The following is a 23386-nucleotide window of genomic DNA, read 5'->3' on the forward strand; positions in this document are numbered from 1 at the left end:
GTACAATTCCGTTGCCTGCGTCAACTCTGTGCACAACTTCTTACTGTGATTTTGGTGATCTGATGTTAGAAGACCAGAGTGCTAGTATTAGCATCCCTAGTCAATTGGTTTTGGTGAAGAAATCACAACAGCTCTGAGACAGTTTCTCTACCACCTGCAAAACCATAGGAAGGGAAGTTTCTCTGTAAACCACAAAGCACCCGACAACTGAGGGGCCACACAGCCGTCAGGCGGTTTTGTGTCTTCCTCATTCTTTTGCTCAAAATACCAATCTTAGTGGCTGAGGCCTGCTTAATATAAAACACTGAAAAAAAGAAGTTATAGTAGTTAGCTACTTGGTAAAGTCTCTGAGTGTAGAGTGCCAGGTGTAGACACAACAGTGATTTTTTTAAGTTTGGTACCCATGCCTTATTTAACTCTCACTATGAGGTCACAGAATTTACTTTGCAAGGTCCCTGTAAATCAACAGTTCCCCAAGCGCGGTTGGTTCTGGACAGCAGCAGTACCTGGGGACTTGTTAAATGCAAATTCTTGGGTTTCACCCTAGACCTACTGAATCAGAAACACTGGTGGTAGGGCCCGGTGATCTGTTTTAATTTACTGTCCAGGGGATTTTTTTCACATAAGTTTGAGAGCTATTTTTGCAGAAACCGGAGTTGCTGAGTGAAGCGTATTGTATGATTCTGTGTTCGGCAGCTCCGTTTATGGCGAGTGGTTTCTCTACCTACTGACAGCACACGGCACTCACCCTGACCTATAAACACAATGATGGTAAGTAATTCCTCACAGCAAATGACACTGTAAGAAAGCTTAGTGTTGGAATTCAGGCAAAAGAACCTAGAAACTACCAAAAGAAAGAAAGAAACCAATGAATCAAGAGTTTACGCTTTGATCCACTCCTCCCCAGCCTTTGCCTATCACCAATAAAGTCCACAGTGGAAGGGGTGTTGTAGAACAGCACTATAGACAATGTTTTCACTCCACCTCCCCTCCCGGCCCCCGCCACAGTCCCACCACCAAATTCATACATTGAAATGGAATCCCCAAATTGAGGGTATTTGGAGGTGGGACCTTTGGGAAGTAAGTCATGACGGTTCCACCTTCATGGGTAAAATGGGATTAGTGCCCGTATAAAAAGAGGCCCCAGAGAACTCCCTTGCCTCTTCTGCCATGGGAGAGCTGCCTATGAACCAGGAAGCAGGCCTTCACCAGATACCAAATCTGCCAGCACCTTGATCTTGGACTTCCCAGTCTCTAGAACTGTGAGAAATAAATGTGTGTTGTTCAAAAGCCACCCAGCCTGTGGTATTCTGTGATAGCAGCCCAAACAGATTTAAGATAGACAGCTACTGCACCAGTCTGATTTCCGGCTTCTTCTTGTCTCATGATTGCCGTTGATGGAAATAGGGGACCATAAGGAGACAAGATGCTAACCTCATTTAGCACACCTACACTCCAAGTGGACTGATGAGAGTCCTTCTAGAAGCGCCCCCCCATTCCCAAGAGCACCGCCCTGGCCTGGCTTCACTCCAGAACTGGGACCCACATTTTTGTTGTCCCAGATGTGGACTCAGTTTTCACCTCCCATTCATGATTCCTCCCCCATGTCTCTCACAGTGGTCCTGATTCCCCCAGAGATAACCCATTCCTCGATACCAATCCTGAACTAGTACATCTGAAATCAGTCCAAATCAAATTCCCAGAAGATAAAAAAATTCTTTATTTCAATGCTCAGCTCCAGTATTCATATACCCTGGCCTGAAGTGGGGAGAGGAAGAGGTGTAGTTAGTATGTCTTGTCCCCAAGAAGGGGTATATAGCTAAGTCACCCCTCACTCCCAGCACAGACCCTCAGAAGCCCCAGATCCTGAGCTCCAGATATCAGGACATAAGGGTAGGCTCACCAATCTCCAAAAAAGCTCAAAGAGCTTGCTCCTAGGAAGGCAAGCCTTCTGCTCTATTGTTTCCTGCACACTCTTAGGACACAAAGCCCTTCTCTCTGGCCAGGCATCTGTTGGTGAACCCCAGGAGAATGTATCCATCTCTTCCTCTGCAGCAGCTATACTAGGTCTCTGAAACCCCATTTTGGAGCACCCCTGAGATCAGTTTCTGGAGGTACTGCTGACGCAGAGGGGGCAACTGGGGATACAGCTCAAAACCCTCTGGAAGGGCAGAATTAGGAAGTTTATAGTGGAGAAGGTGCTGCCGAAGACCCTGCAAAGAAGGAAGAAACTTTATGAAGTGGGTAGTGAGATCCTGTTGAGATCTCTGTTCCCCAAGACCCTCCATTCTCCCACCCTCCAAGATGTGCCCTGCCCTACCTCATCTGCCAGCAGCCAAGTTTTCTGCAACATGCTCCTGCGGGCAGCCTTTACCTCATCCTAGAGGCAGAAGAGGGAGAGGTGGCACCAGGCCACAGGCCTATCACTCACCTGGCCTGGACCTCACCTCCTCCCCAGCTGGCTCAGTTCAACTGCAGGTTCCTTCCCTCCCTCTGGAGATGGGGACGTAACTTACCAAGCTCTTTGGGTCCTGGCAGAAGATGAAGCTGTTGACATGAGCCACGGCCACAGCATAGAGCACAGGGCACCAGTGTGATTGGAGCGCACCAGTAACCAGAGCCCGGAAGTAGAGCTGAAGGAGGGCCAGGTTGTCTTCAGGAGGCGCTGTGTAGCTCTCCAGGGACACAGGCAACTGTGACAGGGGAAATGAGACAAGCTGAGGGTCAGGGTGGAATGTGTATCACTGGACAACAGGGTGGATGGTTGATGGTCACATGAAACAAACCACGAGGGCAGAGATCCGGTCCTAAACAGACATCCATCACAAGGATCAAGGTTAAAGACTAAAGAGCTCAAAAGCAGCGGAAACTGGGAAACTGAGAAGCAGCTATGAATTTCTACTGCTACTACTACTTGCTTAATCTACTTAAAACTTTCAAAATGTCATGTTCAGCTGCTCAATTCTATTAGCAAACCTTTCAAAAGTTAATGTTCTTTGGAATAGTAATTGTTTCTAAAAAAATTATTCTTAATTCTACGCAGAAATGATTATGAGTTTATGTCCAATGGTGTTTATCACAGTGTTACTTAAAATAGCAAAAAATCAGAAACAACTTTCATGCCCACTAAGGGGTTCTGATAAAATAAACTGGGACACACTTGCACGATGGATTATGATATAATAATAAAAACGTTGATTTCTTAGATTATTTAATGATGTGAGAAATGCTTACTACCTAACATTCAATGAAGAAAACATTATGCAATGATCCCAATTTTATAAAAATATATATGCACAGGGACTTCCCTGGTGATCCAGTGGTTAAGACTTGCACTCCCAATGCAGTGGGCACGGGTTTGATCTCTGGTCAGGGAACTAAGATCCCACATGCTGCGAGGTGCAGCCAAAAAAAAAAAGACTGAAAAAAGGTAAATCAAAATAATTACTACTGGGCAGTGGGATTATGGATAACTGTAAAGTTCTTTTTTTCCCTTAATCTATTCTTTTTCTGGCCACACCACGTGGCATGTGGGATCTTAGTTCCCTGACCAGGGATTGAACCCGGGCCCTTGGCAGTGAGAGCATGGAGTCCTAACCTCTGGAACCCCAGGGAATTCCCTGTAATGTTCTTTTTAATTCTTAAAACTATTTTATATTTTCTTTTTATTTTTTTATACAAAATATACATTTATATCTTACATACATATATTAAAATGTTTGTATTTCAAGCTTACCAAAATAAGTTATAATGAAAATAAAAAAACAAATCTTAAAAAAATTAGTAACTCTTTACAGCTTACAAGTTTAACTCCTTAACCTGTTATCTGAGGCCCTCCAAGACTTTATTAGCTTTGTTTCCAACAAGTTCCCAAGCTGGTATCTGTCATAGACTCCTTCCTCTTCCCATCTTGTCAATTCCTTCCTGCCTCTGAGCTTTTGCTTATGCTGTTCCACTAGGCACATTCTATCTTTCTCCTTAACAGTCCAAATTCTACCCAATTTTCCATGCCCAGATCAATCCCCACTTCTTCCACAAAGGCTTCTCCTTGTGGGAAGCCCACTTTGATCTTTCCCTTCTCTGAATCCTGACTTAACACCTAGAATCTGAATACCTGAGAACTATGTTGGTTTTAGTACATCTCTTACCTAGACTGTAGCACCTCATGAGCAAGCAGCCGTGCCTTTTTAATAATAAGTACCTACTGTACCTACTGTACGCCAGACACCACAGTAAACCCTTTTCATGTATTCTCTTAATCTCCTCAAAGCCTCCAAGAGGTAAGATAAGGAACCTGAGGTCTACCAAGGCTCCCTGCGGCTCAGGACTGCCTCCAAGGCCCAGGACAGGATGTCCATGGTGGGCCCTGCTGGGCTGAGAAAGTACCTGGGTCAGAGGCAGGCCCAGAGCTCGCAAGGCTCCCACGTGCTCCCCAAAGAGGGCAAGGCGCAAGGTGACGCTGAACCGACGCTGCAGGGGGAGGAGAACCAGGGCCCCAAAGAGGTGGTCCCCAAAAGACACAGCCTCAAAATGCTCCAGGAAGTTGGCATAGAGATCCGGGAAAGACGTCAGGCCAGGAAGTGGGCAATCCAGGTTGAGGTTTGGTAGGACTTCAGGCTGGCAGAGCCGGGCCAGGAGGGCTGCCACCAGACGTTGTATTGGGGTCTCCCGGAACAATTCACTGTCCACCAAGAACACACACATGAGCCGTGCCAGGCGGGCAGCAGGAGGCACAGCCCGGAGGGCCTGGGGGCGCCAGCTCTCCAGGACTAGCACCCACTGCAGGGCCCGCATGGCTGTGCCCACAGTGTCAGCAGGAGGAAGCCCCGAGGGGCTGTCTGAGGCCCGGTGGTAGAGTTGAATCAATGGCAGGAAAGGCCAGTCAGTGGGCAGCAGAGGCTCCTTAGCCACAGGGAGCAGCAGGGCTGGGACTCGCTGGAGCTCCCCTCGGTGCAAGGCTTGAGAGGCTAGCAGGCTGGCTCGGGCCAGTGAGCAGTGGGTCAGGTAGCAGCTGCGGATGCTGGGGAGGTCCTGGCAGGCCTGAGCTAGTAGAGTCCCTCGCCCACACCCAAGGTCCCCGCCGCTCCCTAAGGACAGCCGGTCAGAGAAGTCGGCTGCCTCCGGACCCCCTGATGCTCTTTCCCTGTAACAGAACCCAAAAGCCAAAAATGAGGGCTAGAACCCACAAGGCCATGCCAGCTCTCCAGGGTTTCCCAGAGGCTCCTAGGTCCAATCCCGCTCCTCCCTGTTCCCCTAATAACCTTCCATGTAGTGTGTATAGCAGTTAAGAGGATGCGCACTAGAGCCAGTTACCTAGGTGCAAGTTTACAGAACTTCTCTGTGCCTCAGTTTCCTCAGAGTAAAGTGGGGATAATAATGATAATAATACACACTCTCATGGTACAGGTAAAACAATTAAAATAGAGACAAACGGTTAAGGGAGTACCGGACAAGGAGTAAGCACTGGGTAACACTTAGCTATTATAAGCGTACAGCTAGTTTAGAACCATTTTTCAGCCATACAGTCACAGAAGTCTCATAATAATACTCTAGCATATTATCCTCATCCTCACTTTACTAATGAGGATATGGAAACTCAGACAGGTTAAGCGTAATCCATGGAAGAAAGAGAAAGAAACCCAGGTCTCCTGGCCCCAAATTCAGGGCTGCTCTGTCAACCACCACAGCAGCCTCTCAAAGCGCTCAGTTGATGCCACCAACCCTGGACTTACGGGAGGAACTCCAGCTGGAACACACAGCTCAGCAGTAGCTCATGGGCGAGGTGCTCGCTTCCGGGCAGCAGCCGGCTCAGCAGGGCCAAGGCCATGCCGTGATAGAGGGCAGCACTGGTGGCTGACACTGGCTGGAGTGTTGCCTGTGGACAGAAAAGGGGGGAAGGGGGAGGAGTAGGCAGAGGCGGTGAGGGGGGACAAAGCAAAGAGAAGTGAGGAAGAGAATATATGCTGATGGGCACAGGGCCTGGGCATGTCTGCAGGCAAGTAGAACTGCACGGCTTGCCAGAAGCAGCACAAGCTCCAGAGAAGCAGGATGGGGATAATGCGGGGGGGGGACAGAGGGATGGGGGTTGGGGGCACCCACCGCTCTCTGGGCCAGGGTGAGTGCCAGGTGCTGCAGGTGGTACTCATGGCGCAGGGCCCACGCGGAGAAGGGTGTGAGGTGTGGAGCCGCCACAGGAGCCACACACTGGAGGAAGTAGTTCTGCAGTCCTGGGGCAGCCAATACGGCAGCCAGCTGAGGAAAGCAAGCTTCAGATTCACAAGGTGACTTTGATGCCCTCTAGGGCTCCCCAGCTGCCCCTTCCCCAGCTAAACTCAGAGAAATGGGTGCTGGCAGAAGACGCCTCTCTTCCCCAAGGGGCGCCCTTCCCCTTTCTGACTCCTGCCATCTTGGTCCCCTGCCCCCCTAACCAGGCGCCCAGCGCTCACCTGGCCACACAGCCCCTTGTGGATCCAGCCCAGGGTGTTGAAAAGAGAGAGGAGGGCCGTGAGGAATGGGAAGGGGGAGGCTGAGCCAGCCAGACTAAGAGGAGGGTGGCCTCCTGCACAGCCCAGTGACACGAGGCTGGGGAGAGCTTCAGGGGCCGGAGCACAGGACTGTGGGTTGCAGAGAGGGGAGCAGCACCTGGAAGCAGAATGGAGACACTGAGGGGGGCTCTGGCCTGATATGTGCCGGGCTGGAAACAGCTGCTTGGTCTGCAACCAAGGCTAGCGGAAACGTGGCCGTGCAGACAGTGCCCACGTTCCCTGGAGCCCCCAGTCGCTGCCTGCTAGGGATTCAGGTTTCCCTCAGGCTGGGGGGTTCCACCTGGGATGGACCAGGGAGCCAGGCATAGGAGCCCCACAAGGAGCGAAACTGCCGCCTCCCCGCCCCACCCCCGGCTTCACAACCGCACACAGTACACACCCCAGCGAATCCCACAGTCTGCCCAGAGCGGGCTGGCTCAGCAGGGGCAGCAGCAGCTCCTCCGACAGGCGCTCCATGTCCTGAAGCCAATCCCCTGGGCACAAGCCTGGCTGGAAGACCAAGACACTCACTGAGCTGATGGCCCAGGAGCCCCATTCTCCTGGACCCCGTGTACCCAGGCCAAGCCCATGATTCCGAGTGGCCAAGAGTCAGTGTTTAGAAGCTTCTGCCTTCTGCCCCTTCTAGAGGCAGAGGAGACCCTGAGGTTGCCCTGGCACCCACTGTCTAGGGTCTTGAGAGAGCATAAAGGCTCCAGGGAGGCCAAGCTGCTGTTTGGGGTTCTACGGTCCCTACCAACACGACTCCTTGGAAGCTCCACTGGACATGGAGGTGGAAAGAGGAAGAAAGGTAGGAGGGAAAAGGTGGAAATGGGGAGGCAGGGACGGAGAGGTGGAGACAGAGGGAGAACGAGGGTGGAATGCTAAGATGAAGGCAGGGCACCCAGGGCAGTGTGGAAGGCAGGCAGGCAACACTCACCTGCTGGCTCCAGGCCTGGTAGTAAGCGTCCAGGAAGAGCAGGCAGGCAGTGGGCACTGGGCCAAGGGCACTCCACGTCTCAGGTGTGGGCAGCAACTTCAAGGTCTGTCTTAGACAAGGCTCCACGAGAGGCTGGAGCCCAGACACCTGCGTCCAAGTGATTGAGGAAGGAGTGGACGACACACTGGCCTCAGCAGAGTCACTACAGGAGAGCCACAAGGGGCCACCGTGAGGATCTGGCTGCCTGGACTCCCCTCGAAGCTCTGGCCGCCCTCTCCCTGTGGAGGAGCACTCCCACCGGTCCCAGAGCTCCCGACAGGATGTCACCGCCAGCGGCTCAGGGCTACAGCCTACCTTCTGGGCTCAGGGGTGGTGCTACCGGCGGCTAGGGTCAGCTGGGTGAGGACGGTGAGCAGTGAGGCTGCCCTCTGCAGAGCCAGGGGCTGCGGGGAGGGGCTGCTGAGCTCCTTCGGCACAGCCTGCAGGGCTCCAATCAGCACAGGGTACAGCTCCCTGGTGAGTGGGGAGAAGGACCGCCCTTCAGTGTGAGAAGGGAGATGGAAACAGAAGACACAAAGCAAGGCCCGGCCCCGGGCATCTGCAGTCTGGCTGAGGAGGAGCAGGAGGGAGGCCAGGGCTGCGGACTCTGGGAAGGTTTCAAGAAGGAAGGCTGGGGGCTGAAGGGAAGGAGGTAGCCCCTCAAGGCTTCCACCACAAGAGGGAATTTAAATCTGATTTCACCAAGATACCAAGCTGGGGTGCACAGAATGTGGTTAACCCAGCTTTGTTCCACTCTCCCCCGGCTAGTCCTGACTCCCAAATTTTCTTCCTTTCTCCCAGAATCACCTCTTTCTCATACTCAGCCTCCCTCCGAGCTTGAACCTTGATCAAGGCCAGAGTGCAGGGCTGGAGGGGTCTGTGAGGGAGCCTACCCTTGTCTCTCCTCACCTGTAAAGGTCACCTCCCTGGCCGTAGGAGGCTGCCACAGCCCACAGACGGAAGGCCTCAGTGCTCAGTGTCTCGGCTTCCTCTGGGGGCAAGGCCAGATCCTGGGGAGCCTCAGCTATGAAGCGGCACAGGCGACTCCGGAGATCAAAGCCACTCAGCTGGGGTTGGGCAGAGAGTCTGGGGATCAGGATCAGCTGGGAGCCTGAAGTTCCAGGCCTCAGGTTCTCTCACTACAGAGACTGGCTCAACTCATCCCTGTTGCGGCCCCTCTGGTGCCAGAGGGTCATGGTTCCCGGCTAGGGTGAAACTATCCCATCCATCCCTCCCTTCCTCTCTCCTTCCATCCTTCTTTTTAGCAAGCACTTGCTGGGCACCTTGGCTATGCCTATTTGTATGTGGCCCTTCTGGCCTGGGTCCAGGGAACAGGGAACCTTCCCTTCCCATAATGAGAGCAGAGTAGGCCTACAGGATACGCTAGGCTCCAGGTGACTAGGTTCCTGCCTGGGGGTTTCTGTTCTATTTCTAGGCAACTGGAACAGATACGAAGAGAAAGATGGCATGACTGGGCCACCCAGAGTGCAGGGGCTATGCTTAGCCCCCAGCCCAGCCCTGTCTCAAGCCGCCATCCCTTGCCCTGTGTTCTGCTTACCAGCCGGGCAGCAATATTCCTACCAGCCGAGGCCAGGACACGAAGAAGTTTCATGGCAGGAGCACAGGGCACTCTGTGTAGACTGAGGGTAGGCTTCACCCCCATAGGGGACCAGCTGGTGGGCAGGAACTCTTGAATCACAGTCTCTATCAGCCGAGGGCACTCCAGGACCTGTGCAGGCCAGGATGAAAAGGGAGGTAAGGAGGCTGAGGGTCAAGACCAGGCCTGGCTAGGCTCTTTGCCCAGTCCCTGCCTCCTTCTCTTTCTCACCCTTGTGGCTGACTCCAGGGAATGCCGGGCCAGGCGGATGAGCACAGCCAGGATGTCAAGGACCGCAGAAGGTCCTGGGCAGGTCACCTCCAGCAAGTAGCGTAGCCGAGGCAGCAGGTTGGTAGCCAGGAGCCCCTGAGGATCAGAGACACAAACCCACTACCAAATGCAACTGGACCCTAGGCCTTGATGACCCCTCCTGCCCAACATGTGCCAGCCCCGGAGGTCATGGGACAAGTGCAGCTGCCCCAGCACTTTTACCTTGATGACATCATGTCGGGCCAGGTCAGATGGAGGCCGGTTTCCTTCCTCCGGGCTCTTCCTTTTTGCCTTTTCTGCTGGGGGCTCTTCATCCTCATCCTCGTCCTCCTTGTCCTCCTGGCTGGGCATCAGAGGGAACACCAAAGCTCCATGGTACCAAGAGAAGGTGCTATCGAGGAGCTCCTGCCAGAGGAAAGAGTGTGAAGGTGGGAAGAGGAAGAAGGCATCAGGCCAGAAAGCGGGTCCAGAAGCAGAGGGCAAAAGCCACGCACAAAGGACAGAGAGGCAAGGCTCCTAGGCTTTGGGGCCTTTAGAAGGTAGTGACACAGCCACCCCATTCTGTGCTCTGCCTGGCAAAGCATCATCAACGAGGGCAGCCCCAGCAGGAGGCGTAGGGACCCTAATGCCTTGAAGCCTCATTCCTATGCCTGTTGTACCTCATCTCCAGGAGCCACCAGCAGAGCCCGAAGAGCCCGGATAGCAGCTGCGATGACCCCATCCACTCTGTCATCCAGAGAGAAGCGCAGCAGGAAGAGGAAACCAGCATCCAAAAGGAGGCGCAAGACACTGCCCACTAGCCGGTCCCCAAACTCGCCAGCCTGGGCCTTGAGGGCAGGAGGATAAAACATTGCTGAATACGCTGAAGTTACAGTCTCTGTCCTAAACCCTTTACTTGTCCAGCTAGGACCCTGGGTTTATCCTGTTCTCAGTGTGACCCACACACAGCTGGTGTATGGGCCAGTGAGTCAGAGTGAAACAGGCAGAAGGTGGGAAAGTCTAAGGGGAGGGGGGCGGGCAGGATGAGGCCAACAGTCCACTCACCCTGCCGATGACCTGGGCCAACACATGCAGCGCTAGTGCTCTCTGCTGGGACACCTGGCTGCGCGTCAGGTGGAACAGCTCCTGAAGGGAGTACCCTGCTCTCTGGAACAGGGACAAGAAGTCAGAAGGAGCCAAGACACAGGACAGCACCCACCAACAAATACATGGCAACCCCTATCTGCCATGCACTGAGTCAGGTGCCAAGGTGAAGACAAAGAAAAGTAAGTGATGTCTCTTGCCTCTGCTCTCCGTGGACCCTCAAACTGGTAAAGAAAATAAGACTGGCGTACAAGTAACCATAGCATAAGGCAGTTTGGGAGGAATGTAGTAATCGGTGTTTAATTTGCAACCAGAGAACAGGAGACAGAGAGAAGGGGCACCTGGAAAAGTGCTGTGGTCTCAGTGGGTGGGTAGAGCTCTGATGGCCTGGCATGGAGCAGAGGGGAAAGGCGTTCCCTGGAGTGGGCTTCAGGAACTGAGCCCTGGAGGTCCTTGAGCACAGCGGGAGGCAACAGAATGTGCAGCAGAAGTGAGGGACGCAGAGCTGTGGGGTCAGCAGGGACAGATGGTGGAAGGCTGTTCTGTCATGCTGAGGAGCCAAGACCTTATTCTGGGAGAATTCCCTGAGCGAGGAAACTTTCTGAGGCAAGGGACAGCCTGAGCTGGGCCAGGGGAAATCACTACGGCAGACCCGTTGGGGAGCAAGCGAACGGCAAGACGGAATGAGTGGAACATGGTGACTGAACAGACCAGAGGGATCAAGGCTCTGATCGAGGAAGCACTGTAGGGAGGTGACAAACAGAATTGGCAAGTTCTGGCAACTGACTGGAATGTGAGGGAACGAGGAGAAAGATTTCAAGCCTAAGAACTGAAAGGACAGGGACTTCCCTGGTGGTCCAATGGTTAAGACTCTGCGCTCCCAATGCAGGGGGCCCGGGTTCGATCCCTGGTCAGGGAACTAGATCCCCCATGCGGCAATGAAGATCCCACATGCCACAAGGAAGACCGGTGTAGCCAAACAAATAAACTAATAAATAAATATTTTTAAAAAAACCTGAAAAGACAGTAAGGCCGTGAACTGGAATAGGGTGCACAGAAGGGCCAAGGCAGCTGAGCAGCAGTCCTTCTCCACATGGTTGTTAAAAGCACTTGCTGAGAGCTGCCCAGTACTCCCTGGACCCCACGCCTCACCTCCGCCTCCTCTCCATGGTGGTGTAGGCCCAGATGGGTGGGAAGGTCCACGCTGGGGGCCAGCAGCTCTCCCTGAAGACTGAATCGGGCCTGCATCCTCTAATGGGTACAGAAAGAGAACTATGGGCTGGGGGCACCAGCAACTTCCCCACAGCCATTCCTCACCTGTAATCCCAGGCCTCTCAGGACGTAGGGCCTGACTACCTCTGACCAGAAGTGGGGCTCCTCTGGCCTTAGAGACCAGGCAGGAAGAGGCGGGTGAGCACTAGGAGAGATGTTTCTCCAGCTTGGGGGAAGAGAAAAGCCTAAGTTCTGGGTGCAAGACAGCAGCCCCACTCACTGCCACCCCACCTTGCCCTTGTAGGCCAGCTGGCTCTCCTCACCTCCTGAGTCTGCTGCCGTCGGAGTGGAGGCAGGTCTCGGGTCCAGTGGAGCTTCTCCAGCTCAACGGTGTCCATGTGCAGCCATTCTTTCTGGGGAGTCACGGGCAGTGCCAGAGCTGGGGAGATGGAAGCAGAGTAGTATTCCCTAAGGGGCTCAGCTCACTGATCCACTGGGGTCCCAGCCATCATCCAGAAGCTGCCACATCCACCTCTGCCCAAGGGTCTGGCAGCCTCTGCCTAGAGCTCTGACTAATGGCACAGCCCAGGGGCTGGAATGCCTGATAGGGCAGAACACACCCCGTCCTGGGCTCTAGCCCCTTTCTGACCCCAAAGATTTGTTGGGAGAGGAACGAGGAAGCGGAGGAGATAAGGAAGAGAAGAGAGAGGAAGCGGAGGAGGAAGGCAGGACCACATACAGCAGGGAAACCACAGTTCTCCACTCTCTAGTACCGACCTTCTAAAGGAGCAGGGGAGTGGAGACAATGAGGAGGGGGCAGCTATACTTCAGCAGAGCAAGATACAGAAACACACACCTGCAATATCCTCCTCCTTCCTCACCCCCACCACCCCCATCCAACCTGCTCAACTGGCCTAGAGTTCATCCAGGGGCAGGAGGTTCCTGGCTCTCCTAATTCAATTCTTCTTTTGTTAATCACTAATAAAATCATCCAGTTCCTGGAAGATGAGTGCTCCCACTGGCCTCTCTGCTTCAGGTCTGGCATGTTCACAAGACCTGCGTCAGACCCTTCCTCTCCCACCACCCTGCCATTATCCTCCCAACACTGAGAGCAGAGGCAGAAAGAACTGTGGGATGGATGGAGCCAGAGCTGGGGCAGCTACTGCAAAGGCAGGGGGCAGATGGTCTGGAGGGGGAGGGGGCCATTCAGCCATCACATTGTGCTGTTTCTTACCAGGGAAGGGAGAGAAGGAGCAGTAACAGGACAGGAAAACAGGAAGCACATGCAGGAAGAATATATGCATCAGCAAATGAAGATTGACTTCAAGCCAATAATGAAGATTAACGTTAGATGTTCAAGGACAGAGAAGATTCTCTCTTTTCCCATCTGCCAGGCCTAGGAGAAGGAATACTTCCCTCTACTTTTATTCCCCAGAAGTCCCCTCCTCCTCCAAACCTGGGGCTCCTGGCTCCAGCTTATCTTCCTGCCTGGGCTCACTGGCAGAAGTTGGCATGATGGGCTCCTCTCCAGTGACCTCAGCAGAGCGACCTCCTGGCCTCTGCTCCCCCGTGGCCTTCTCTTCTGCCTGCTCACAGGTGCGGCTGTGAGATCTCAAGAAGGCAACCAAGCTGGGATCTAGAAGAGAGCATAGAGGGGAGAATGGGTGGGGGCAGATCCTCCCCAGCCTCCATACACCTGAAGTCTGCTTAATACTGCCTGTCTGTGGGCGCCAAGGCCAAGACAAGCCACTTCCCAGCCCTGGCCTAAGCCCTGGGGCTCTCTTGTAGCCTCGATGACCCATATCTGTCACTGGGACCTGCCTGCCCGCCTATCCCTCCACCCTTCACAGTCCCCTGGTCCAGGCCAGTCTGCCCATCCCTGTGCTTGGCTTCAGGTCAGAGGCCCAAAGTAAGTGGCTGTGGAATAAATGAATCAATGTTGACGAGGGCCAAAAAGAAGGCATTTAGGGGAATAGTTTCTCACTTTCAACTATTTTATTTATTTATTTATGCACAAATATTCACTAAAAACCTAATATACGGGGACTTCCCTGGTGGTGCAGTGGTTAAAACTCTACCTGCCAATGCAGGGGACACAGTTTCAAGCCCTGGTCTGGGAAGATCCCACATGCTGCGGAGCAACTAAGCCCGTGTGCCACAACTACTGAGCCTGCGCTCTAGAGCCCACAAGACACAACTACTGAGCCCGTGTGCCACAACTACTGAAACCTGCGCGCCTAGAGCCGATGCTCTGCAACAAGAGAAGCCGCTGCAATAAGAAGCCCGCGCACCACAACAAAGAGTGGTGCCCCGACTTGCTGCAACTAGAGAAAGCCCGTGTGCAACAATGAAGACCCAGAGCAGCAAAAAAAAAAAAAGAAAACAAAACTAATATATGGTATGCTCTATATAAGTGCTAGATACATAGTTTGGAACAGATTGACTTGGCACTATTGTTTTGGTGAACAGAAACTAGGAGGGAGGTGTAGTATAGCACAGCATCACATAATAGAGTACCCTGTAGTTGTACTAGAGTACAGCCAAAATAGTGTATACTACACTACAGTAGTACAGTATACATGGTATAATGGTTAAGAACACAGCCCATGAGACCAGGTAGAACTGGGTTTATATCTCATTGGTGTTCATTAACAGGATGTGGTACCAGGCTGTGTGACCTGAGGGAGAATTTCTTAGTTTTGAGCCTCAGTTTTTTTTGTTTTTATCTTTTCATAAATAAATGAGGTTAGTACCTCCGACCTCACAGGAACAGTTTGAGGACAAAATGAAATGTGTTAAAGTACTCTGCCTGGCACTCACAGTGAGCCTTCCTCAATAAATGACAGTCCCTTCCTAGCCCGGTCTTGGCAGGAAAGGCTGGTACCCGTACCAAGCTGAGCCAGTAACCGCTGCTGTTCCTGCAGGATCTCCTCCGGAGCCATGGCTTGCAGTCTCGCTATGTTCTCTTCATGGATGGTCTGGGCTTCCTGCTCAGCCTCCTGGCTTTTGAGCCCCTTCCCTGTAACCAGATGGGGTCCCTGGAAGCTGTAGCTGTTCCATGGAAGCTGGCTGCCCTGCTCCCTAGGTGTGAGTGCCTCACAGGTTGCAGCACCTGGAAGAAGGATACGATCAGTTTCATTGCCTCACCCCAACTGGGCCTTCTGTCCCTCTTCTCTAATCCCATTAGCTCTGGAGACAGATGGAAGCCCGAGTTTTCCCAGGCAAAGAGTGGAGACCCCCCTGGGTTTGGCACAAGACTCCAGGGCATCCTGGGGCTGGGTTGGGGTGATGACCTCTCTACTCATTTTTCCCCTTGGACTTAGAAGTTTCCCTCAGAAACATCCCACTTTCTGACTCTTCTCTTGGATGTCTAGGCAGCCGTCTGCCTCCAGGGGCCTGCCCCCAGCTCTTCTGCTAGTAATTTGCACCATTAAAAGAATCTTGGCCTACGTCTTTATTTTACAGTCTCTACCAGACACTTCTATCCCCTTCCTTTCTCCTACAGTCAAGTAATGCCCTGCCTTCTCCCTGCACCTAAGACCCAGATGTGGACCCAAGCTGCCCAAACTCAATAGTCTAAGTGGAGATATCGGATGGCTCCTCTTTAGATGGCCCAAATGCACTTCAGATTTGAGGCAGGGAAGATGTATATCCAAAGATGACTCTACAAATGTGTATTACAAAAAGGCTGAGCCCAAACCTCTTCAAACCCTGCTCACCCTCTGGTGGGTGCAAGGTAGATGCAACTTCTCCAACTGGTGGGACCTTGGCTTCAGATGCTCTCCTTGCTGCAATTTCCTGGGCAAAGATACTTCTCTTACCAGATGTTGCTGGCTTCCCCTATGGGGCAAAAAGAAAACCCAGGTGACTGATGCTCATTACCCCATTCTCTTCTCAACCTCTTTATACCAAGGTCGCTGGAACAAAGAGAGATACAAGAGACTTGCTTAATCTCCAAGGGTCACAACCCTAGTCCTCAGAGAAAGCAGGGCTCTACAGAAGCATAGGTTTTGAAGTCTGACAGACTTGGGTTGGATTTCTGGCTCTTCTATCTATTAGATGTGTGGTGTTGCAAAAGTTATCAGTTTCCTTATCTGAAAAATAGAGATAATGATACCTATATTACATGGCTGTTATAAGGATCAAATGAAGTAATGCATATAAAGTGCTTAGTGTGGTGCTGTTTTAACAATGGAATTGCTTATCATTATTAAGATTATCTACCTGGGGAATATGTACTATGATGCTCACAAGACTGTCCTCCCCTAAACACCATGTGAGGTCATGGCTGCCTACCTGTCTCCCCTGTGAGCGATGGAATACAGGAGGGAAAGCAACGCCACAGGGCACAGGCAGATTCACAGCCACTGAACTTGTATCTCGTTCCTGCAGCAACAAAGTACAAAGCAGTGAAGATACAGAGATTTCCCCAGGCTGGACCCTATCCTACTAGCCTCAGTTCTATATGACTAGAACCTCACCCTAAGGAGTCATGAACCCATCTTGCTTCTTAAGTCATAGTGATTCTAAACCAGCCCCCAACCTGACTGCACGGGGATAAAGTCCCATCTTTCTGAATCACTCTCTGCTCAATAAGGCTCACCACCCACACGCAACATCCTTTCTGCCCTTGGATGCCTTGCCCCACTCAACCAGGGTGAGACGCACAATAATCTTAGTCAAGACAGCAGTGATGTGCTTATCATGCCTGTTCAGCCTCTCTTCAGGGTCCTCATGTTCAGGCAGGGGATGGCCGGGGCTGGGCCTGGCTCTCTTTGGGGGAGCAGGAACCAAAGCTGGGGGCAAATCTGGGAGATCTGAGAAAGAAAAAAACCCAGATGTGAGGTTACTCATATCTTCCCAGGAAGAGACTGAGGGCTAGGGGAAAGCCAAAGAAAGAAAGGCAGCTGCTGTGCAGCGCTGGCTCAAGCTGTGTCACCTTGGGCAAGGTATTTAACCTCTTTGAGCCTCCGTTTCTTCATATGTAAAATGGGGCTGCAGCAACAGAGGTTACACAGTTCTGAAATAATGATGGGGAATCCAGCCACATCAGGAAGAGGGAGAGACCCTGAAGTTGTACCGCTCTCCTTTTCAACCTCATACCCACAGCCACTCACTGTCCAGCATCACCACATCCCGATGATCCTGCAGTGGAGGCCTGTCCGGGTTAGCATCACCACCACTCCTACTTCCTTTCTTCACCAGTTGTACTGCTGGGGCTGCACCAGCTGCAAGAAACTGACTCTGGAAGCGCAGCAGGTCCATCTCGGACTCCCCTGGCTTTGGTCTCGACAGCATCTTGACACTCCAGCTGCCTCCCTTGTGGGACTCTTTCCAGCACTGCTTCAGTGTGGGGAATTCACTCTCATTCACTCCTAGAAGCAGTAAAGATGTTGGGCCCTCTGCAACTGAACCCTGATTCTCTTTATTTATTTATTTATTTTTTGAAGTACGCGGGCCTCTCACTGTTGTGGCGTCTCCCGTTGCGGAGCACAGGCTCCGGACGCACAGGCTCAGTGGCCATGGCTCACGGGCCCAGCCGCTCCGCGGCATGTGGGATCCTCCCGGACCGGGGCACGAACCCGTGTCCCCTGCATCGGCAGGCGGACTCTCAACCACTGCGCCACCAGGGAAGCCCTCTGATTCTCTTTTTTGTGCATCAGAAAAGGCTCCTTTTCCCTGGGTTCGGTGGACTCATTCCTCCCCATTCATACCTTATTGCCATTCCCTCCTTACTTAGCTCTCCCTGATGTCAATAGCCCAGCAACAATATTTACTGCCATCTTAGATTGTTTACAATCTGTGGATGATAAAAACTTTCAAGAACAACCATAGGGGACCTAAGGAAAATGTCATTAGGAGCCAGGCGGATAAATGTGTCATACCGGGGAGTGGTGATTCGGTATCATACTGGTGGGAACATGCCTGGCCAAAAAGTATTCAAATTATTAAAAACCTTGGGCTATAAAAGATCAATATATAAAAATCATTTGTATTTCTATACAGTATTACAGAACAATCAGAAAACGAAATTAAGAAAACAATTCTATTTACAATAGCATCGAAAAGAATAAAATACTTAGGAATAAATTTCACCAAAGCAGTTCAAGACATATTCTGTCGGGCCCCACAACGGCCCCTAGGGCTCTACGGTCGCGGGCGCTCCTGGGCCACCCGCGTCAACAAAGAAAAATCACGGAGTCTTAGCCTATGCTGCCCGCGGATGGAGGGCCGTTCCCAGGATCTCCGCACCGACGAGGCCGCGGCCGCTCCTGGCCAGATCAAAGACACTGGGGCAGACTCCGACAAAGAACTGGATACCCTGTACCAGAGCCCTCCGCCGGGATCTCCTGTAGTCCGTCCCGCTAGCCCAGCCACCTACTTGGCCTTGTACCACCTGGACGCCGCCATCTTGCCCAGCTGGGGCCGGGCTTCCGCCGCCACCAGTTCTGAGCTTCCGCCCCGCAGCCCGGCCCCGCCTCTTCAGGTCCTGGCTCCGCCCACTCCTGGGAGGGGTTTGCCCTTTTGGTGTTCAGGAGTCGTGAGCCTGAAGGTATTACGCTTGCCGCGTCCCACCGCAGCGCGGAAGCTCAGGGCGGACACTCTGTACACATACAACACCCGTGACAGAGGCAAAGGGTTCCTCAGACGCCCTTCCGCACTCACCAGCCCGGATTACCACATCCTACACTCCCAAGCTCAGGGACAGCACATAGAAACCTGCATAGACTCGACTATGTGATTATGGGCGAGCAAGAAGATAACCAGGAAAAAGGAAAGGTGAGCCCAAGGAAAGAAACACTGCAGGAATGGTGATAATGAGGAGAGGAGAAAACAGCCTCATTGCCTGCAAGGTGATTCACTTCTTGAGCATCCTGCCTTTGTTCGTGCCAATGTCTCTTTTTCCTTCCATCCCACCCCAGTCTTTTTCTTCCTTTAAGGCCTGGTTGGAATCAGCTCTAAACTTTTGCCAACTGGGCCTACTCACTGAACTTTCCTTGGAATCTTCCATCTGCACCACTTGTGTGCCATGTTGGGAACATACTGCCCACGATCAACTGTCTCCAGTTACCTTTTCATAAGTACGTACCCTGTTCCGTTGTATAGACTGTGAGTTCCTTGGGGGCATCAGGCCTTCTTTTTTGCATCCGTAATGCTCAGCACCCAACATATTGCCATGAACATAGGACCTCAGTAAATCATTGCTTGATTGAAGGCTGTCTTAGGGCAGCCAGTGTTAGTCCAGGAGTTCTCAAGCTTTAGCAGTCATCAGAAACACCTGGAGGGCTTGTTAAACCAGATTTCTGGGCCTCACCTGAGTTTCTGATAAAGTAGGTCTCCAATAGGACCCAAGAATTTGCATTTCTAACAACTTTCTAAGTATTCTACAGAATCCTTCTTTAGTTCGCTTGGTTTCAAGTGCAGCAGTAAATTTCAGCCACTAGGATTTAGCCAACCTTGGGGGTCCAAATTGTACTGACTGTTCAGAAGTTATGGTGAATGAGGGAGGGAAATTGGATCCAAAAATGCAGGAAGAATGAATGTAGAAAATCACTGTTTGCAACCACTAATCAAACAATCGCTCCAGACAGTAATCATCAATAACTGATAAAGCTATTAGGTAAAAGGTTGATGAGAACTTAGTATGGATCAGGTGGTCAACTTTTTAACCTACTGATGAATCTTAACATCACTAAAAGTGGGGCCACTGGACATAATGTGCCTCCTGATATGATGCCACTGAAAGTACAAAACATGTTCTAGGAAGCCTTCATGCCAAAAAATTGAAGCTGAATCTAGTCAGGCATCTAGATCTAACTATCATCTCTAACTACATTAAGAGACTATCAATTAAACACGTCATCCTTGTTTGTATCCTGATTCAAACAAACTTATAAAATGACGTTTTTTGAGACTGTTTGGGAAAACTGAACACAAACTGAGTTTTATATGATGTTAAGTATTTTTAAAAGATTTTATTGTGTATGGGGAGTTCCCTGGTGGTCTAGTGGTTAGAATTCGGTGCTTTTACTGTCACGGCCCAGGTTCAATCCCTGGTTGGGGAACTGAGATCCCGCAAACCAAGTGGTACGGCCAAATAAATAAATAAAATGTGTTTTTTTTTAAAAATGGGGCTTCCCTGGTGGCACAGTGGTTAAGAATCCGCCTGCCAATGCAGGGGACATGGGTTCGAGCCCTGGTCTGGGAAGATCCCACATGCCGCGGAGCAACAAAGCCTGTGCGCCACAACTACTGAGCCTGCGCTCTGGAGCCCATGAGCCGCGACTACTGAAGCCCACGTGCCTAGAGCCCATGCTCCGCAACGAGAAGCCACCGCAATGAGAAGCCCATGCACCGCAACAAGGAAGAGTAGCCCCCTCTCGCCCCAACTAGAGAAAAGCCCAGGCGCAGCAACGAAGACCCAACGCAGCCAAAAAAAAAAAAAATGTATTGGGTATGGATGTGGTTCTTTTTGAAAAATAAACTTTATTTTATTTTTAAAATTTATTTATTTTTGGCTGCATTGGGTCTTCGTTGTTGCGTGTGGGCTTTCTCTAGTTGCGGCAAGTGGGGCTACTCTTCATTGGGGTGCTCGGGCTTCTCACTGCGGTGGCTTCTCTTGTTGCAGAGCACAGGCTCTAGGCGTGCAGGTTTCAGTAGTCGTGGCTCATGGGCTCTAAAGTGCAGGCTCAGTAGTTGTGGTGCATGGGCTTACTTGCTCTGCAGCATGTGGGATCTTCCCGGACCAGGGCTTGAACCCATGTCCCCTGCATTGGCAGGAGGATTCTTAACCACTGCATCACCAGGGAAGTGCCAAATAAACTTTATCTTAGAATAGCTTTAGATTTACAGAAGAATTGCAAAGAAAGAAAGCTTCCATTTACCCCAAACACAGTTTCCCCTGTTATTAGCATCTAACATTAATATGGTACATTTGTTGGAATTGAAAAACCAATATTGACATACTGTTAGTACTAAACTCCATACTTTATTCAGATTTCCTCAAATTTTCCCTAAGGTCCTTTTCCTGTTCCATCCAGCATACCACATTACATTTAGTTATCATGACTCCCTAGGCTCCTTTGGCTGTGATAGCTTCGTAGACTTTTTTTATTTTGATGGCTTGGACAGTTTAGAGTAATACTGGTAGGATATTTTGTAGAATGTCCCTCCATTGGGATTTGTCTGATGAGTTTCTCATGATTAGACTGGGGTTATGGGTTTTAGGTCCTCCCCCTCCTTTTTTTTTAAATATTTATTTATTTGGCTGCACCGAGTCTTAGTTGCAGCACGTGGGATCTTTGTTGCAGCATGTGGGATCTAGTTCCCTGACCAGGGATTGAACCCGGGCCCCCTGCATTGGGAGTGTGGAGTCTTAACCACTGGACCACCAGGGAAGTTCCAGGTCCTCCCCCTCCTTGAGGCTGGAGTATCTACATAAATTATTTGTAATTCTGCATGGGAGATTTGTATATGCTCTCCATGAATTAACTTATTAATTTATAATATACTTTTAAATTATTAATAAATTATAACTTATTCACTTATATATATTTGACCCTTTGATAAACCCCATCATTTTCTGTGTGTGTGTGTGGTTTTTTTGGCCACACCACATGGCTTGTGGGATTTTGGTTCCCCCACCAGAGACTGAACCCAGGGCCTTGACAGTGAGAGCGAGGAGTCCTAACCACTGGACCTCCGGTCCTAGAATCAGCCATTTCTCCAAGGATCCTTGGTTCTTTTTATTGGAAAATGGTATTAGAAACCAAGATTTGGGTGCTAGGTATACTCATTGCTACTGGGGTGTCTTGCTTTTTGGCCCTCCTCAGCTGACAAAGAAAATATATGTGTATACTGTTATATATACACATATCCATAATTATCTCTGTATGTAACCATCTGAATCTATATATGGATGAGTTTTTTTAAGTCTGTTACAGATACACAGTGTAATATTTACAGCTGAAATTAATTATATGGCTAAGATTTGCTTTTAAAAACTCCAGCAAAAGAACAAAAAAAAAAAATTGGGGATAATACAACACAACTGGCTAAGATAATCATTGAAGCAGAATGATGGGTACATTTGGGAGTCATTATACTCTTCTGTCTACTTGTGTGTATGTTTAAAATATTCCATAATAAAAAAGGTTTTAGAAAATAGCCTAAATTGCCATGTTGCTATTAAAGTGGGTCAAAAAGAGCACTACAGACAGCCAGATATGTGGCATTCACACACACATACATTTTTTCTCTCAGGGCCATCCCTAGGTGAAATTTTGAAGAGGACAACTGTTTTTCTTCCACACGTTTGGACCCATCTGCTGTTTCAGAAACCCCAAGCTTATTGCTCTCTTTCTACTTCCTAAACCTGCTTTTGGGGAAAAACCTGATCATTTGAAAATACCCCTTTCACAGTGTGGTCTTTCCTAGGAACTTACTTTCTGCTTCATCATCAACTGGGCAAGGAGTGACATTGTTTCTGGCTTAGGGATTTCAGGCAAGGGATGTTTGGCAGGTACAGCAATAGTCCCCAGCACCCCTGACATCACACCTGTAACGTAGTTTTGCTCCAAGCCCCAAAGTCATAGATTCCCTGCATTCTCTAAGGTGATGAGGAACACAGACAGTCTGTGGTCTGCCCCATTCCTTAAAGGGAACTTCCCAACTCTTACCTCTTTAACCAGTAGTTGGGAAAGAATATAGCCTTGGTCACAGGGCCAGTGAGACTGCCATGACCCCATAACTCACGTTGGTTCCCCGCCACTCCCTGAGGTGGGGACAGGAGGTGGAGTCCTAACTCTGAGAAAGCTGAAGCAGCTACTTCCTGAGACTGCTGGAAGTTGCCATCAAGGTGTTCTGCTGCTCTGGGCAGGTGGTTCTCATTTCCAGTTTTGTCTTTGTCTTCTCTGGCTCCTTGGCCTCCTTGGACAGTCGTGGATTATAAAAGGCAGAGAGTGGGCAAATACTTACTTCACACGAGTAGGGTGATGCCAAGGCCCAACCTAGCTCCACCCATAATAAGGGACTGCTGCTGGCCCTTCCTCTCTCCTGGGATAGATCATAACTGGCTCTGCTTCTGTTCTGAGGACAGGAACTCCTAGGACATCTGCTCATACATTAGGTCAAATACATTTCCTGTTGATTCGATTAGTTTCCTTCCAAGCAATGCATTTACAAAAGGAAGGGAGATCTTTGCAGGCATGTATTTGCAAAGGCAGCCAACCTCCTCCAGTCACACACACACATCTTCTCCCCATCCACCCACAAAGCGTCAGTCACATTTAGAGTTTGCACAAATGCACACCCTCCCTCATACATCACAATGCACACCCTCTCACCCACCTACACACCTCTTCCACAAAATCACACCTGCTCTCATACCCTTAAAGTGTGTTCCTTTACTGTGCCCAGAGAGAGAGAGAAAGATGGGGGAGATGGGTAAGAAGAGTGGGTTGTGAGGGCTCAGGAAGGCAAGCATGCTGTGTAGGAGCTGGAAAGTCAGAAGACCAGGACCCCACAGTCCTCTTTACCCTGCAAGTAGAAATACTAGGGATCGAGAGGGGTTCAGAAGCAGGGGTAGAGGAGGCAGGCACTCAGGGTGCCAGGCCCCACATGGACAATATGCTGCCCCAGGGTGAGAGTGATGTGCCTCAGCCCTGCAGCTGAGGTAGGAAGTTTGTCAAGGCTGTGAGTGGAGAATGCAGAGGTATTCATGAT

At 50.7% G+C, this 23386-nt stretch overlaps 1 protein-coding gene across 4 annotated transcripts; it reads right to left on the reverse strand.

Moving 5' to 3' along the window:
* Positions 1-1696: 1696 nt before the first annotated feature.
* RPAP1 (RNA polymerase II associated protein 1) lies at positions 1697-18167 on the reverse strand. Of its 4 annotated transcripts, none has more exons than XM_027083965.1 (25): positions 18045-18167; positions 16780-17037; positions 16331-16479; positions 15959-16048; positions 15382-15502; positions 14553-14774; positions 13119-13298; positions 11986-12101; positions 11603-11701; positions 10412-10513; positions 10027-10194; positions 9590-9772; positions 9329-9463; positions 9059-9229; positions 8410-8567; positions 7816-7974; positions 7462-7663; positions 6925-7034; positions 6447-6642; positions 6100-6252; positions 5733-5875; positions 4387-5143; positions 2517-2693; positions 2321-2380; positions 1697-2213 (listed from the first exon to the last, which is right to left on the reverse strand). In XM_027083965.1, the coding sequence occupies exons 2-25, from the start codon at positions 16958-16960 to the stop codon at positions 2064-2066; spliced, it is 4182 nt and encodes a 1393-aa protein (XP_026939766.1). In that variant the 5' UTR covers positions 16961-17037; positions 18045-18167; the 3' UTR covers positions 1697-2063. The 4 variants fall into 4 exon arrangements, with proteins under 4 accessions (XP_026939766.1, XP_026939767.1, XP_026939765.1 ...); XM_027083966.1 differs by lacking the exon at positions 18045-18167 and adding an exon at positions 17915-18036; XM_027083964.1 differs by lacking the exons at positions 10027-10194; positions 18045-18167 and having other exon boundaries at positions 16780-17180.
* Positions 18168-23386: the final 5219 nt, after the last annotated feature.

This window comes from Aethalodelphis obliquidens, unplaced genomic scaffold (genome assembly GCF_003676395.1).
Source record: "Aethalodelphis obliquidens isolate GAN/ISIS:26980383/991018 unplaced genomic scaffold, ASM367639v1 scaffold51, whole genome shotgun sequence".
Taxonomy (NCBI): Eukaryota; Metazoa; Chordata; class Mammalia; order Artiodactyla; family Delphinidae; genus Aethalodelphis; species Aethalodelphis obliquidens.